Source organism: Oryx dammah, unplaced genomic scaffold (assembly GCF_014754425.2).
Source record: "Oryx dammah isolate SB20612 unplaced genomic scaffold, SCBI_Odam_1.1 HiC_scaffold_8, whole genome shotgun sequence".
In the NCBI taxonomy this organism is placed as follows: domain Eukaryota; kingdom Metazoa; phylum Chordata; class Mammalia; order Artiodactyla; family Bovidae; genus Oryx; species Oryx dammah.
The window spans coordinates 6,495,479-6,513,064 of record NW_024070192.1 but is presented as its reverse complement, the minus strand read 5'-3'; the positions used below and the strand labels follow the sequence as shown (position 1 = coordinate 6,513,064).

At 59.6% G+C, this 17,586-nt stretch overlaps 1 protein-coding gene across 1 annotated transcript; it reads right to left on the bottom strand.

Moving 5' to 3' along the window:
* Positions 1-172: 172 nt before the first annotated feature.
* On the bottom strand, positions 173-17,246 carry SLC9A3R1 (SLC9A3 regulator 1). The gene is made up of 6 exons (XM_040244492.1): positions 16,543-17,246; positions 6,236-6,397; positions 5,056-5,209; positions 2,417-2,457; positions 1,237-1,326; positions 173-1,037 (listed from the first exon to the last, which is right to left on the bottom strand). Exons 1-6 carry the CDS (start codon positions 17,008-17,010, stop codon positions 846-848), a joined length of 1,107 nt encoding a protein of 368 aa, XP_040100426.1. The 5' UTR covers positions 17,011-17,246; the 3' UTR covers positions 173-845.
* Positions 17,247-17,586: the final 340 nt, after the last annotated feature.

The window sequence follows — 17,586 nt, the reverse complement described above, 5'->3', positions numbered from 1 at the left end:
CACGCATGGCCTAGCCACCCAGTGGCTACAGGCTTGAGGCCCTCTGGTTAAAGCCACCCCACTTCTGGCTCTGGGCTTGGGGTCCTAGGGAGGCCTAGACCATCCTCTCAGCCAGAGGCCACTCTGGGGACACGCATGGACAGAGCTGCAAAGGAACACACAGAGGCCAAGGTGGTTTGGAGAAACCAGCTGAATTTCAGGTAAGAATTTCCTTACAATTGTGTCTGGCTCAGGGCTGGGCAGGGGGTGGCCAAACCCTCCCCATGTTGCCTAGGTCTCGGGGGGTGGGAGAAGAAAAAAAAAAGTTGAAGGAAGGGTAAGGCCACTGCTACGTCCTGGATGCAACAACCTGGGAAATCATGTTAATCAAGAATTTAAAGTCCTAAACTGTAGTACTGCACTTAAAAATCAAAAATAAGATGCCCAAGTCAAAGCTCTGAGGATGGTGGCCCCAGTCCACTCTGGGATGTTGCTGTGGTCGGAATCCTTCCTTGGTGGATCCCAGACGTGGTCATCACTTGGGGTCAGGAGGGAAGGTGACCTCTCGCCCAGTCTTAGGATCTTTGCTCGATGGAGGTCCCAGTGACGTCCCAGGAGGGTGGCAGGGGGACTGCAGGTGTGCTGGAGCACCCAGCGAGGAGGGGCACAGAGTCTGCTTTTTGACTGGGGCAGGACAGAAAAACAGTCACCTTGTCGGAGGTAAGGGAAGAGTATGGTTCTCTACAAAGATCAGATTTGCCGAGAGAGGAGATGCTGGTGCTGATTTGTGTGCTGATCTGGGGTAAGTGGGGGAGAGGGAGTTGGCTGGGTGTGGGACTGGGCTTTGCTGGTGCAAGGGGTGCGGCTCAGAGGTTGCTGAAGAGTTCGTTTTTCTTGCTCCAGTCCATTTGCGGGGCCCGTTTGCTGATGCGCTTCTGGTGGGCCCTCTCTTTGGCCACGGCCAGGGAGATGTTGAAGTCCAGGATGGGGTCAGAGGACGAGGAGGTAGACGAGGGTGCCGTGGAGTCCTCTTTCTTGGGGCTGTCTTGGGAATTCAGCTGCAAAGAGGAGCAAGAGAGTGGGCCTCAGTGCCTCAGCGAGGTGCTCCCTTGAGGCCATACGTGGGGAAGCCAGGTCACGAGAACAGAATGTGACTCAGCGTGTGACCTCCACGGCAGGCTGGTGTGCCAAGAGTGAGCGAGGCCTGGGAATGGACTTGCTGTCACCCGGGGCCACCCCCCACCCGCCCAGCCTTACCTCCTCGCTGGTGTCACTGGAGGCGGTTCTTGCCAGGGGTGGCACGGGGCTCTCGGAGGCTGTCTCGGCCGGGGCTTCAGGACTGTTCTCCTGGTACAGAGAGGAGAGGAGGCATGTGGGTGGGCAGGCCTGAGCTACGAAGGGCATTCCTGGGGAAGACGGGGCCTCGGTCTGAGCCCTGCCATCCACCCCAGAGCCTGCCTGAGCCTGCCAGGGCCCCGCGGAGATTTACATTTTCACATTCTTCCAAGGATCAGAGGGCAGCCGGACCATCCCTCGTGGGACTAGCTGGATGGCTCACCCCACCCCTGTCCTCCCAGGCAGCCTCTGGAGCTGACTCCTCCTTGGCACAGTGACCACGGAGGGGCCTCCTGGGGTGTGGGGGTGCCGGGAGACTGCTCAGTGTGGGGAACACCCGTGATGCCTCCTGAGTCTCCTACAGCCCACCTGACTTGTTTTCTTGGACTTGACCCCGGATTCTTGAAATCTTAACCCTCAAGCAGCCAAGAAGGGATTCAAGGGAATAAGGTGGGGGAGAGTGAGAGACCCACAGGGAAAGTGACTGAAGGCTCAGGTGGTTCAGGGCCTTCTTGCTGCACAACCCTCCCCACCCCGGCAGGAGACCCCAGGGAAAGGAAGCCTTAGAGCAGACCCTGAGGAGCCCTCTCACCCCATGGTCTGACGCTGAGGGGCCTGTCCCAGAGCCCAGGCCTTGGGCTGCAACTGGGCACTCCGCTTCGGCCTGGGTTCCTGTGGCCCCAGCTGGCACTGGGCTGCACCATCTCTCCCCTGGCCCCCACTGCCTCCTCTTCCCTTCGGCCTGGGTAGGAGGGGCTTTGTTCTCCCAACCCAGACTGGAAGTAGCAGGGCCAGGGCAGGCGGCGGGCAGACACTGCTGCTCTGTTCTTGGGGGGAAGAATGGCCTCCTGTGTGGTGGGGAGCTGGAGGCGGGGCCCATCACCCAGGATGGTGGCTGCAGAGGGCCTGGCCAGGCGGCCCCGTCCCCTCTGCCTCGGCCCCAAGCTGGGGCCCTTACACGGCCTGGGGCTCGGGAGGGAGCTGCCAGGAGACACGAGGTTTCCATCTGAACCAGACCCTGTCCTCCTCCTAACCACGCCTCCTCCCCCACCTCCCGCAGCCCCAGGACTGAGCCCGAGAAGCATCAGGGCTCTGCCTTTACCTTCTCGATCTCCCCGTTGGTAATGGGCTCAGGCAAGGGACCTAGATGGGGAAGAGAAGAGCGCAGGTGAGTCAGAAGCTGTGGACGGAGCGGGGCGCGGAAGGCGGGGGTCGTGGGTTTGGGTAGACCACTCGACTTTGTTCCCCAAGGTCAGTGTTTAAGTCTCTTGACTGCCACCCACTATAGTACACTGGACATTCTGACAACCCAGCAGCTGCAGACTGTAGCATTTAACAAAACAACTTGCCTTTACTACATCGCAAGGCTCTTTGATATTTCCTATACAGATTGATTAAAACGATGGGGGAGGGACGGTTGGGGAGTTGGAGATGGACGTGTGCACACTGCTATATTTAAAGTGGATAACCAACAAGAACTTACTGCACAGCACAGGGAACTCTGCTCAATGTTATGCGGCAACCTGGACGGGAGGGGAGTTTGGGAGAGAATGGATACGTGTCTATGTATGGCTGAGTCCCTAAGCTGTTCACCTAAAACTGTTATAACATTGTTAATCGGCTATACTCCAATACAAAATAAAAAGTTAAAAACAAAAAAAGGAAAAAGGTTGCCTACTTAATTAATCCCAAGAACCACTGATGAATAAGGAGCTGTTTGAAAAAAGCGCTGTTGTAGACGGGGCTGAAATTCCAGGCAGCTGCCTCTCAACCACCTGGGATGCTGGTTAGAAATACAGATCCCTGGGCTTTGACACCAGCGTGTTTATCTAAGTGGGTCTGGGACAGGCCTAGGAATCAGTATTTTTCGAATGCTTCCTAGGTGATGGTTGTGTCAACAGAACTGGGACCACGCCCTGGTTATGATTATCACCTGCATCAGCTGCGAAAGAACCCCAACTCCTCCTGGCCAGTGTGAGGATGGAGGGGGCCCCCAGGGCTCAGGGCAGAGTCCTGGGCGTGCCGTCCCCCAGCCAAGGGGGAACCTGGTGGTGGCAGGTGGGGTCAGAGGGCAGGGACACAGCCTGGGGTCACCCTCCCAGGCCTCGCTCAGGGTAGACGCCCCACTTGGCCGCAAAGGGGGCTATTCCCTCTCAGGTCAGCCTGGGTGGGTTTCTTCTGAACTCTTAGCTTAAGATCAGGGTATGTCTTTCTCCTTGCCCTGGACTGGGCAGGCACACCTCTCGTCCAGCCCTCCCACAGTGGCTGGGCAGGGGACACAGGGACCCTGACTCACCCTCCACTGCACCTGCTCACCTGTGAGCTGTGGGCTGCCCAGCTGTGGGCAGGAGGCAGCGGCTGGGTGTGCAGAGTTACATCCACTTGGGAGGGGAACACCCAGGCAGGGGACCCGCCCCACGCCTCCCTCTGCAGGTCCTCTGATCAGAGGCTGCAGTCACAGAGGTTCCCAGGGCCCTTCCTCCCCAGCCAGGGGGAAGAGAGTGTGTTGATGACTTGGGAGTCGGGGGAGAAGGATGCTGGGGGAGTCAGGGGAAGGTACAGGAGCAGCCGAGTGGAGTCCAGATTTCAGCTGTGTCTTCCCACACTGGGGCCTCCCTGGTGGCTCAGTGGTAGAGAATCTGCCTGCCAATGCAGGAGACCTGGGTTCCATCCCTGGGTCAGGAAGATCCCCTGGAGAAGGGCATGGTGACCCAGTATTCTGGCCTAGGAGAACTCCACAGACAGACAAGCCTGGTGGGCTACAGACCACGGGATTGCAGAGTCAGGCGGGACTGAGCGACTAGCATTTTCCCTTTCCCATACCACACTGCCAAGAGCAAGGCTGGGGGCTTCTCGGGGCCTCAGCTTTCCCCCTAATGAGGATGGGGATTATCAGACTTACCTGGTTTCCATGAACTTGGGAGACAAGGGCACAGTGGTACCCACCTCCCATGACTGGAGTCTGCTAGTGACTTCCAGGATACCCCCAGGACCCACTGGGCCCCACCAAGCTGGCGATCTGAATTTGTGGCAAGACCTCTGTGTGGACCCCTGTGCTCCACATCTGACCCTCAGGGAAGCCCCATCCACTGCACAGTCCAAAGAGGTTTGACCTAGCGCCTCCCACCCCCCCGCCGGGAGCTGTCTTCATCTTCTCAGGGAGAAGGTCCAGACCAGGGAGCAGAACGCGGCTCAGCTCCTCCTTGCCCTGGGCTGCGGCTGCCCCGTTTGGCTTGGGCCAGGGCGGGGGAGGTGCCAGGCTTGGCAGGGTGATGGAGTTGGGGGAGGGCAGGGGCCCAGGGACCCACCGCTCTCTGGAGCCAGCAAGCCTGGGTTTCCAAGACAACCTGAGAGAAGGGAAGGGGAGGCACTGGGCCCCTGTCACTGGACTCTGATCTGACCAAGCCAAGGCTGGAAGCTGCCCCAGAGTTAACTGTTTCCTTGCATCGGCCCTGCCCTGAGTGCTTACTGCGAGTAGAGTTGGGCAGGGCGGGGGAGGAGGGGGGTCCCCTCCCTCTGCGGAATCAGCAGCCCATTCCATCTCACCATCCCTTGTGCGGGTCCCCACCCCCGACCCCCCCAGCCATAAACCATCCTCAGAAACCCACTGCCCACGCCGGTTTCCTCTCCCTGACCCTCTCCCCCAACCCACACTGCCTGTCTCCCCTCCCATGGGACCCAATAAAGTCCAGAGCACATTCCTGACCCAGGGGGGGCCTCGGGCTGCCAAGCCCAGCTCACCTTGCAGGTGCTCCTGCGACGGGATCACTTTGCATTTCTTGAAGAACTCGTCCGTCTCCCTGTCCACCACCAGCAGCTTGGCCTCGTCCCCGCCAGCCTTGATGGCAGACACCACCTCTCCGTGTGGCTTGCCCTCCACGCAGACCCCGTTCACCTGTGGGTGGGGGCAGGGGTTACCCGCACAGGTCTCAGTTCTGGGTGGGGGGCAGGTGACGGCTGAGCTGGTTGGCAGTTGGGGAACACGCAGTGCCCACCCCAGCCCCTTTCCCCCACCTGTAGAGCCCTGAACCAGGTCGAGTGGTCCTCCCACTTGACGGTTGGATGGGGAGGCAGGACACGTGGGAAAAGCCAAAGAAAATACCCAGCCGAGAATGAACAAACACAGCTGTGACAGACGGTTTGGGAAGGATCTGGGAGGCCTGGGTTGGGCCCCAGCTTTTCTAGGTACTTCCCTGCCTTGGTTTGCTCGCATGTAAACTGAGCCGTCTTGGGAGAGCTGATCTTCCAGCTCTGAGGCTCTAAGACTGAGATTCTGGGACCTGCCCCAGGCCCTGGGTTCGCGTTTCCTCTTCTGACCGGCAGAGCACAAGGGTGCAAAAGCGTGCCTGCCAGCCCCACTCGGGGCACGGATTTCATGGCCCCCAGCCCCGCCCTGTCCCCGTGCTGGTGTGGAGGCCTCGGAGAGCGGGAAACTGGCTGTGGCCCCAGGCAGCTCCCTGGACGGATGCGGGAACCCTGGGCCACTGAGCGTGTCTGCCCGGTGAAGAAGAGCCCACAGGAGGTGCAAGCAGGAAAGAAGTCAGTTCACCTCTCTGTCTGTTCATCCATCCGTTCACCCATCTTTCCATCCTTTTTATTTTATTTTATTTTTTTTTTCCATCCTTTTTAAAAAATCTTTTTCTCGGCCGCACCTCGCAGCTGGTGAGATCTTAGTTCCCTGACCGAGGGCCCAGGAGTGGAGTGTGGCGTCCTAACCACTGGACCACCAGGGACCCCCATCTTTCCTTCCTCCCCTCGTGCCCACTTACCACATTCTCCCCTTCCTTCCCGCCCCTTCTCTAGCACCTATGGGCTGTCCGGGCCTCAAGGGCTAACCAAGGAGCAGGTGGTACGTTGGCTGCCGTGGAGGAGGCTGTCAGGAAGGAGGAGCCTGGGAAGGGGACAGGAAGCCTCACGGTACCTCCACGATGCGGTCTTGGGCCCGGAGCCCCGAGGCCTCGGCGGGCGAGTCTGGGTCCACAGCCCGGATGAACTGGCCTGGCTTGGACTTGTCGCTGTGCAGGTTGAAGCCGTAACCATTGGGGCCCTTCTTCATGGCACAGAGCCGAGGCCGAAGCTCGCGCTGTGGGGAGAAAGGAGGGGCCGTGGTCCTTCCACACCGGCCCGGGGTGCCGCCCTCCCCGCTCTGTGCCTGAACCCATCCCCTCCAACCGAGAGAGGCTCCTCACGTCCTCCAGCAGCCAGAGACAATGCTGGCCGGGGACCCTGCCCTGTCGCAACCGGCCTGGGCGCCCCTGGGCACAGAGCCGCCCCTGAGTACGCGCCACCATTCCCTCTTTCGGCAAGTGAGGGGTGGGGGCAGACTAGCTCAGGACTCTGCCTTTCTGACATTCTAGGGTTAATCATGTTATTTTTTTGGCCACACGGAGAGGCATGTGAAATCTGAGTTACCGAACCAGGGATGAACGTTTGCCCCCTGCATGGGATATGTCGAGTCAACCACTGGAGCACTAGGGAAGTCCCTTTATCATGGTGTTTTGATGGCTACCTCATCCCTCCCAGCTAATGGCTTGGTCAGCTTCCCTCCTGGTAGCATCCCCGCCAACCTGAGTACCTGGGACAGTGACCAGGGACCCCCAGCCCTTTTGTACCCTCCTCTCTGCAGGGGGGAAGCAAGGGCAGGTGGTTACTCAGAGCTGGCTTACATATTTACAGTAAAGCCTTCCCTTGCCTACATGGACTCCCGGCTTGTGCCCACCAAGCCAAACGGCCCACCTAAAGGGAGCTGGGAGCCAGATGACCACGGGGCTGAGGGAGGCACAGCCAGGGGTCCCGGACGTCCTACCAGCAGAAACAAGGCCGAGGGCAAAGGTAGCGACAGAACCCCAAGGAGCCTGCTGGGTCCCAGGGAGCCTGAACGGGGAGGGGGCGGCGGAAAGCAGGGCTGGACTGCGGGGAGCCCCGTACGGCTGCGACCTGGAGAGGACCCGCTGAGAGTCCACAGACAGGCTGTGCGCAAACACTCAGACCCTCAGCTCCCACCATCCTCAGCCCAGCTTCAGCAGCTGCGGCCCGAGGGCACGTTTACATGATGGAGGGAGCTGAGGCAGCCTGAGCTCGGAGCCCACGGACAGACATGGGTTCCCTCTCCCCCGGCCCCCAAGCCTGCCAGTTTGGGATTATCACCCGGATGCCAGGCAAAGAGCAAAAGCCGAAGTCAGGGCCCTGGCCCAGCTTCCAGCTTCCTGGCTCGGTGACCCGGGGCAAGTCATTTCCTTCTTAGAGCCTTGGGTTCCTTGTTTATAGACCGTTCTTAGTGCCACCTGCCTCCCAGGGTTGCTAGGAGGTCCAGTTAACATATGTGGGAGCCCCTGAGCACCCCACACCCCTGTGCATGTGCGGACGCCCCCGTGGTTGCTAATACCGATGGACACAGTCACAGGAAGCGGAGAGGTGAGATTCCGAGGGTGGGGTGCTGGTCGTTCTGAAACCTCACTGCCCAGCTGGAAGAGGAGGCAAGGGAGGGGCGGGGTGGGGAGGACCCACAGGCCTCCTGCCCCAACCTGCCAGGCCCAGGAGGCAGCTGCCACCTGCGATGGACTCAGTCCCCACCCCTCGGCTCCGCGGAGGATGGGGGAGTGGGGGTTGGGGAGGGTGACTCTGCTTTCCTTCAGAGGCCTGGGCGGGCCTTTCAGCTTCAGGATGTTGACAGGGGGTGTGGAGAGGCCCAGACCGGAAGGAGGGCAAGGTGACAGTTAGGCTTGGCTTTACCAGATCTGGGCATCCCAGACGGGCAGAGGCATTTACGTGAACATGAAAAAGGGGAGGGGGGCCCACTCCCCAGGGACTCCCCACGGCAGCCCCTTGCTGGTTGCCACCCCCCATCCAGTTCCGGGAGTAAGTGAGGCTCTTCTCCCCTCAAGCTAAGCCCTTCCCCAGGCCCATGGGGAGCAGGAACAGGTCTGACCAGTTGCTGCCACGGGGAGGCTTGGCTTTCTGCAGGCAGGGCTCCACTGTCACCCTGAGAAAGCGGGAGGGTGAATCACGGGAAGCCAGAGCGTGGCTCGCTGTCTCCTGCCCCTCCCGCTGCCCCTGACTCCAAAGAGCCTCGCTCCCATGGGTTAGGACCCTAACCCTAACCCCCATCCTGGAGATGGTGAAAGTGAGACCCCAGACGTGAAGCCCATGGCCCGAGCGCCACGGTGGAGGAGCCAGGACTCCACTCGGGACTCTGACTTGGAAACCCATGTGCCCTGCCACCATCCACAGCAGTACCCAAAGCCTAGACTGGGAGGAGGCCCACTTGGGCAACAGCTGCAAACTCTGCTGGGAGGGGCGGGGATATGATGAAACCACAGGCTTCCTTCCGGGGAGGGTGGCTCGGTTGGGAGCAGGCAGGCCTGGTGGCTTCCCTTACTGATCCAGAGCACCTAGCACCCTGGGGACCGGTCCTTTGCACCTCACGCCCCTCTGCCAGGCCATGAGGATCTCAGGAAGTAGTAGATCCCCCTCCAGGGGCCCAGGAAACCCCAGGCATTTTCCGAGGCGCTCAGGCTAGTATAGAACCCCACCCAGCTCCTACCTTCCCAAGCCCCCGGAGACTGGGCAGGGGACTCCCCCTTCCTTCCCATGTCTCTCTCCACCCCTCCTCCAGCTGCCTCCAGAACTGTCACTGCCAGCTGCTGAGTCAGTCATCAAAGGAGCCTAGCCCGGCCTGGCGGAGGCTGGTGCTGTCTGGAGTCCTGGGGCAGCTCCCTGAGGTCCCACACTGAGAAGATGCGGAGAGCTCAGGTGCTAGCCAGAGCTTGGCCACCGCTGCTCTGGGCCTGGGCCCCTGGAGCTGGGGCAAGGGGATACCTGAGCCTGGTATGGGGCCCCCAGGAGCTCACAAGTGGCCTTGAGCTGTGGCTGCAGCTCCAGAGGGGTCCGCGCTGGAGGTGGGGTGACTTCGAGGGGAATATGGCCACAGAGTGTTCAGAGACTCAGGTGGGTCTCAAGTGACCATGGCAGCTTGGGAGTGAAAAATCAGGGTCTGCTCAGCGAGGAGACTGGCAGAGAAGTGAGAAGAGGGTCCACGAGGCAGTGGTGGCTGAGGGGCTGTGCAAATGGGCTGGGGTGGCTGCAGGTGGACAAATCTCTCACTCCCGGGACAGTAACAGAAGCGATTTCTGGAAAAGATCCCTCCAGGAGCGCTGCCTCCAGATTCTTCTCCTGCGGGCTTCTCCCACCCTCCTGGTCTCAGGAGGTCCCAAACCCCGCACAGGCCTGGTGGCTGCTCTTCCACCACCTCCCCACCCACCCCCAGGGAGCCCAGCCCCACCCCCAAGTGGCCGCCCAGTCACCTCCACCCACGCGGCCCAGGGAGCAGGCGTTGGGCACGGAATTCAATAGGCACCATCAGCAGCCACCTGGGAGGCTGGGGAAAGTCGATACCTAATCCCAGTGACTGTCTCTGGGGAGAGAGCAGGCTGGGCTGCTCCCTGCTCCTCCCCGGGGAGGGGAGGCCGGGGGGCCAACGCCCCACTGGGCCAGCCCCTCCCGGGCCGACGCCATGGTGATGAACCCTATAGAAAATATCTCACAGGCTCGCCGGCTCTGGGTCCCAAAAGGTGGGGCTGGAGGAGCAGGAAGACCACTGGGGTGGCCAGGGGAATGGACAGAGGTGACTGGTCACTGCCCCTCCCCCAGCCCAGCCAGCCGGGGCTTTATGCAAATAAGATAAGAATGGTACCTCCCGCCCCCAGCTAGGGAATCGGCCTCAGCAAGGGAGGATGGGTGGGTGGGGGGGGTGGTGGAGACAGGGAGACCTGGTCCTTCTGGTGGGGGAGGGGTGAGGATACTGGGGGGAAGGGGCCAGGGCTGCTCTGGAGACAGGCCTGTGCCTGGTGCCAGCTCTTCAAGGAAACCAGGGTGGAGGCGGCGGCTCTGCCTGGGGGGCACGTGTGACCTGGCGGCGTGGGGGCACTGTCTTTTAGGGCAGGCTGCGGAGTGACCGGGAGCTCAGACCGCAGGCCAGGGTCCAGGGCTCTGGGCTGAAAGCATCCTCTCCTCACCCAAAGGGAGGGATGACCAAGGGCTTGGCTGCCACTGACCCATGACCTCTGACCCCGATGTGCCTTCATGTATTTCACCCTAGAAGACCCCCACCCAAGGTCTGCACACACTGAGGAATGCCGGACAACCTCCCTTTGTGGAAAAAGAAAGGACTCTGGCCCTTGATTCCGCTGCTTCCCAGCAGGAAGGCCTCTCTATGGAGCCTCGCAGGGTGGGATCCAGATAACAGGGGGACTAGCGTTCTGACACTGCCCCCCAAGGGCCCTGAGCCAGGTGCTCCCCCCGCTCTTCTTTCCTGGTGCTGGCCGGAGACACGCCGATGGAGCGTTTGGCTCAGGTCTCCCCAGGGCTGGGCAAGCCTGGGATGGAGCAGGCTGGTACCTGGGCTGCTGCCTGGCTGGACACCGTCCAGGCTGGCCGCCCCATGCCTGCCTGCCCGTCACCCTTCTCATCCCTCCCCCTCCTCCCAGAAGTCGCTGGATTTAACTCCTGTGGGCGGTCCCAAGAGGCTCTGTAAGGACCTTCTTGGAGCTTGTGAAACTGGGACTCTACTGAAATAACAAAGAGCAGCTGGCCTTTAATGAGCACTTGCTACGTGCCAAGCGCCACACTGGAGCTTTTAAGTGTATTTTCTCACTAAAACCCAACTATAACTCTTCGAGGAAGGTATTACCACCCTCACTTCACAGTGGAGGAAAGCCGGGTTCAAATAGCATAAATTGCTCAAGTACACGCAGCTGATGGGAGAACAGGGTAGACCTTTGAGCTTAGATCTAGAGTGGCAAGATAAAGAATCCGCCTGCCAAGCAGGAGACAAGGCTTCAATCCCTGGAGAAGGAAATGGCGACCCACTCCAGTATTCTTGCCTGGAGAATCCCATGGACAGAGGAGCCTGGCGAGCTACAGTCCATGGGGCTGCAAAGAGCTGGACATGACTTAGCAACTAAAGAACAACCAGAGCAGCTTGTCTCACAGAAACAGAATGCCAGTCATGTCGGTAACTTAGAAGGTTCTAGCAGCGATATTAAAGAGTAAAACAGAAACACGAGTAATCAATTTTAACCTTATTTAACACAACATATCCAAAATATCATCATTCCAACAGGTAATCTAGTGAAAAGTTAGCAATGGGATATTTTACCCTTTTGTCTGTATTTGGTTTTCAAAATCTGGTGTGTGTTTGATTTTACCCTTAGGGCACATCTCAGTTTCGACTAGCACACTTTAAGTGCTAGGAGTCACATGTGGCCAGTGGCTGCCGAAAAGGCCCATTCTACAGACCCCAGAGGCCTCACTCTCAACTATTTCTACATCCCCACGGCCTTTGCTGTTTCATTTGGGCATCATGGCCTTATAACAAGCACAGAGAGAGGCTGGAGCCTTTGTCCCTGGGAAGTCAGAGCCCTGGCCTCAGTCCCACAGCCGTGAGTGATACTAGAACCCAGATCTAACCCAACAGTCAAGGTAGGCCTCTGCGGGTGGGAGCGGGATGGGGGTGGGGGTCCTTTGTGCTACAGGGGAGCCCCAGAGCCAGCAAGGGCAGCTCTCAGGCCCTGGAGATGAGGGTACAGACTGGGTCATTCTCGGCCAGGCCCATCACACAAGAAGGATGGGCCCTGGAGCCTGCCCCTTCTGGGCCAATGCCTTCCATCAGGGCTGACACCTTTCCTGACCGTGTCCCCTGGAGACAGAAGCATCTGGGAACCCTGAACCCTTGCAGGGAGCTGCTTCCAGCAGCCTGAACTTAGGCCTATGTGATGGCCCTGGTGTGGCTCAGAATGTGATGGGCAGAGTCAGAGTGAGCGAGGTTCTCAGATACCGCTCTGCTGCAAGGTTAGGGCTCACTAGCTCAGAAGCCAGGGGCCACCCCCTGAACCGATGGAGCCTCAGCCTCCACATGCAGACAATAGGGCTAATCTCTGTCTCACAGGGTGGTCGTGGGGATTCACTGAGATAAGTAAGGCATGCTTAGTACAGAGCACATTGCCAGACACAGATAATAGCTACCATTTATTATTTATCAAGTTACAAAATGGAGAAAATAATACCTAATTTGCAGGGTTGTGGTGGGTGGGGGAAAGAACAATGGAATTTGTATCATTATCTTTAGGGCACAGGGCCCGGCAATTAGCAGACTCAGGAGAAATGTGGGTTTCTTTCTCTGCCTTGAGCTCCCATTACTAGAGCTCTGCTTTCTCTAAGAGGCTTGCAGCGTCCACATAACCTTGGTGAGGCCCCTTCTTTTCTAATTCCTAACCCCTCTACTTTCTTGGGGGCCAGTGGATGGGTAGCCTAGGTAGGCAGAGAAGAGTCCCCATGGAGACATGGCAGGGTTCCTTGAGAAGGAAGCCCCTTTCCTCTCTCCAGGAGAATGTCTTCAGGATTGAACAGGAACCAGAAGATAAGGGGTGGGGGGTGGGGGAAGGAGGGTGATCCCTGGGGAGTGAGAAATCCCAAGCATGCGGCTTAAAAAGAAGAAAGGACACAGAAACCGTCCCACCCTGTCCCTTTCAAATCCAAACACCCCGCAGCTCAAATTCCCCTCTGCTCTAGCCTGCTCCAACTCGGTCCGGTCCGTGGGAGATGAAACCTGGGAAAGAGGTTGCCCACTCCGCACTGTGCCACCTGGGGTGCCTATCTGGTCTCTGCCTCTGGGATCAGCGTCAGGTGTGGCGGGGACCCACCCCCCAGCTGGGCACTTACACTCCCGTTCCTCCCCATCATTTCATCAAATCTCCCCCACAACTCTGCAGGCTGGGAGCCTCTCTCCCCATTTCACAGAGGAAGAAGCTGAGGCTTGCAGGGAATGATGAACCATCAGGGCCCCAGAGCCAGTGGGCAGCAGGGCTGGCATTCCCAGACCTCTGGTTTTAAAATGGAAGCTGCCAGTAGGCAAGAAAAAGCCAATAAGCTCTATCTGGAATTCCAATCTCTGGGTGTGCTCTCTAGGCACAAGCAGGCCCAGGTGGGTCGGGCTGAGATGACCTAGGACAAAGGTCCCCCAAGGCTGTTTAGCACTCATTCATTCATGCAAAAATTATTTATTGAGTCCCTCCCTGCCCTGAGCCTGGACAGCGCTGGGGCGATAAACATAAATAAGCTCCAGCTGTTGCCCTTGGGACTCTGAACGAGGTGGGGGAGGAGAGGTGAACAGATGATTCAGATACTGGGCATTCGAGGGTGAGAAAAGGTGGAAGGACAGGGAGCAGGCAGAGGTGAGGCAAGACAGCTCGTGTTGCCTGTGTAGTAGAGGAAAGGCCACCTGGGAGCTGAGTGGTCTTGGGGAGCCTGCCCGGCACAGAAGGGGACCTAGGGTTCCCAAGGGCTTGCTGTCACCCCCAGATTAAACAAGCGGAAATGGAAGCTCAGAGAAACTTGGCCGGAGGTGGCGCGGCAAGTGCAAATACCAGGTGCGGAGGCTCAAAGCGCATGGCACGCTGGGAGGGAATCCGGCCTTGGTGTGGCTTGGTGGGCTGGGGGTGTCCGAGAGGGGCAGTGCGGGACCGAGGCGACCAGATTGTGAAGAGCTGATTATTCAACAGTAGTGATCCCAGATTGAGCATCTAGGGATGCAAGGCTTGGCCACAGCTGCCCGTGCCCAATGGGAGGGGCAGATCCAGGCCTGGCTGCCCCGTTGGGTGAGCGTGTAATCATCACTGTGAAATGTTTATTAACCCACAGCCTGGCCACCGACGTTCACTGAGTGCTTACTTAGTGGAGGCTCTGAGCTACTGGCTTAACAGACATCCTCATGTAACCCGCCAACCCCACGAGGCCGCTGCTGTCACTCCTGAATTAAACGAGAGGAAATGGAAGCTCAGAGAAACTTGGCTCGAGATGGCCCAGCGAGTACAGCTGAGCAGGGGTGCTGTGGCTCTCTCTCCCCGGGTGGACGTGAGCTGGGCTGGAAGCACCCTACTCCTTTCTTCAAGACCAGTGCTACGAGCACCCCTTTGCCTTCTGTCCTGAACTGTTGTTGACCCAGGCCGCTCCTCCCAATGAGATGTCACCTGCCACTCTCTCTGCTTGACAACTCCCCACCAAAACCTTTTCCACTTCCGAGAACTAACGGAGATGTCATGACAGCCCCCACAAGTAAATTCAGATTCAAAGTAATCAATAACATGCCAACGCTGTATGTATCCCTTATACAGACCGCCCCCTTGTCTTCTTGGGGAACAATGAACTCTTGTGTCTATTAACTCTTGTTTTTTTTGAAGACAGGGTGAGTCACCTGCATGCCCACCATACCAAACTTTACAGGAATTTCCTACCAGAGGGGCTTAACACTGCTGAGCGGCCACACAGAGGCCAAGGGAGATCCCAGGTCGTGGCTGGGATTCAAATGCCTGGGCGCACAAGGAGCTCAGTCCAGCTCCCACTAGGGGCTCAAGCGTATTATTATTTGTAAAATCCCAGAGAAGGCAGGTGTCACTGGAATCCAGTGCTCTCATTTTATCGATGGCAGAACCAAGGCTCAGAGAAGTTCTGACTCTCTTGTTGACCCAAAATCCCAAGAGGCCTGGTGATGCTGTCCCAGGGAATGGCTGGAGGAACTGGCTGGATAAAGCATACACATGGATGCAGGGGTCACACCCCCACCTGGGGGAAACCCCATTCTGTGGTCACCCAGAGAGCAGGAGCCAACCTCTGCTGCTTTTCAGATGGCCTGGTGGGGGAACGAACGTGGAAGGTCAAGTCTCCATCCAGGCCTCTGCGTCCCCCACCCCTAGCAGCAAAACCCGAAAGGGCAGTGGGAGGAGCCAGCCGAACATGACTGCAACTTGGTGGGGGGTGGGGGGAGGTTATTTGTGCAAGTGCCAAAGTCCATTAAAACAAAAAGGGAATGCTAAGTTGGTGCCCTTGGCACAAAGTTCAAACTGGATTCGTCTGGGACCAGAGATCATGAGTTCCTACTCCCTGGGGTCAACCCCCTGCCGGGGTGCTGACCCCACCCCCACCCTTGCCAAGGCCAGCTTGGCGGCGGCAGGAAGTGGGCACCCAGTGGCCTTGGCATTCCCAGCACCCAGCTCCGGCTGGACGGGGCTCCTGGTGACCTCACTTCTACCAAACCAGTTGGTCCTCTCGGGCTCCACCTTCAAACTGAAAGGCTGAACTGTGCCCTTTCCGTGTCACGGGAGGCTCCTACCGGTACCACGGACACCCCTGCCAGAAGGTGGAGAGCTGGTGAAGCCGAAGAGGCCCAGGGGAGGCCCCGGCCCTCCTCCCTCCAGTCTCACCCTAAGGCCGCTCCCACTCTCTGGGCAAGGAAGGCTCAGTCCAACTCCTGTCTCTCCTTGCCCCTCCTGCAGCTGCTCCAGGCTGGGGTTATAAACACCCAGCATGGGCAGAAAGCAACCAGCCTGCTTGTTGTCCAGGGCCTGGAGTGAGACAGCCAGTGCCAGGCAAGACCACCTGGCCCTGGTGACCTCCTGGCTGCTGTCCCGCCCCCCTCCCCTACAGCCGGCCACTTCTTCAAGGTCTTCCCTCCTGCTCCCAGATAAGAGCTAGCTTACTCCTCACATTCCTGAGACTCATAAATTCTCCTGGGGGCAGAGCTGCCACCACCCCGGGACCGGACGCCCCTGCACCTCCTCCCTCAGCCCCGCCCCCACACATCTCCTGCAGATGGTGGAGCTTCTTTCTTAGAAGTCACGCTGGACCTCAGGAGGATGAAGTCCACCGGGCTGAAGTTAATGATACACAGGCCAGCGGGCTGTGGGGAAGGGACGAAAAGGCCCCCTCCCCTCCCACCGCTGCAGCTCCACAAAGAAAGAGGGTGGTTATTCCTCCGGCTTTTCAAAGTCGGGCCGCTTCATTTACCACCCCCAGGGGCCTGTGGAGGGAGCTGGCCACTCGGAGGAGGGGTAGAATTCGGGGTCCCAAAGGATCGGAGCAGACAGCCACCAACAGAGTGGAGGAAAGGGAGACTGGGCTTCCTTGAGTCGCCCTCCTTCACCTTCACTGCCTAAGGCGCTCAGGGTCCCAGCCCAGCCTGGGGATGGGACGTAGGGGTCGTGGGACGCAGCCTCAAGACTGTAACTGCCAGTTGGCCCAGTCGGCGGGCGGAAGCAGTTTCGCCTCCGAAGACAGAGTTTCAGAAAGACAAGGCGGGGAGCAGGGCTGGGCATCGGGGGCGCCTGGGTCTCCCCACTACTCTCCTTCCCCCCCGGTTCCATCCAGCCTCGCCGCGAGGCCCGGGCCCGCACTTACCCGCTCCTGATGGCTCTGCTCGGCCTCGCGAGGCTCTGGCGTGGCGGCCTGCGGCTCATCTTCGCCGCCAGCCCCTCGCTCCTCGGCGGCGGCGGCGGCCGGCGGTTCGGCCTGCCCGGGCCCTTCCTGGGCACGCAGCATCTCCTCCCGGACCTGGACACCCAACTTCTGCAGCCGCTCATCGGTCTCCGGGTCTACCACCAGCAGGCGCACGGAGTTGAGGGCGGCACGGATGCGGTTCACCACCTGCTGGTGGGTCTCCTTCTCTACGTTCTCGCCGTTCACCTCCACTAGCCGGTCTCCGGCCAGCAGTCCTGACTTCTCGGCCGGCGAGCCGGGCTCCACCAGCCGGATATACTGGCCTACCTTGCCCTTTTCCCCATGCAGGTGGAAGCCGTAGCCGTTCGGACCCTTCTCCAAGCAGCAGAGCCGGGGCAGGGGCGCCCCGGCCGCCGCGTCCCCGCTCATCTCGCCTGGCAACGGCTCAGTGGCGCTCTGCGGTGTTCGGTCGGGGTCCGGAGACGGGACGGTCCAGCTCCGCGTCCCACTCTGCGGGCCGGGAGGCGAGGGCGAGAGCGGCAGGGCAGCCCGGCGACGCTGGACGAGCCAAGAAGCGAGCAGGTGTCCCGGGAGCCGCGGCGGCTAACTGCGAGAAGCCGAAGCCGGGGTTCAAACACCGATCCCCGCCCCGCGCGGCGACTGAGCGTTCCAGAAACCGCCCGAGCCGCATACCCCGGGGGCGGGGCCGCGCGGAGGGTGTGGACCGCCGCGGGCCAATCAGAGGCCTCTCACGGAGGCGCTCTGGCCGGGTGAAGGACGCTGACCAATGGGAGCACTCGGGGGCGGGGCTCCGGGCTCCGCTCGGCGCCCCGCGGCGGGAGAAGAAAGAGCGCTCAGGAAGTGGAAGTGTTTGTTACTGAGTGGCCGGAGTGCAGGCCCGGGGAGGGGCGCTGGGTGCGGGGCGGGTTCCTGGTACCGGGCTGGGTGGCTCGCAAGATCGGTTCTGATTCCCCCCCACCACCACCCCGCCCGCCACCACCACCA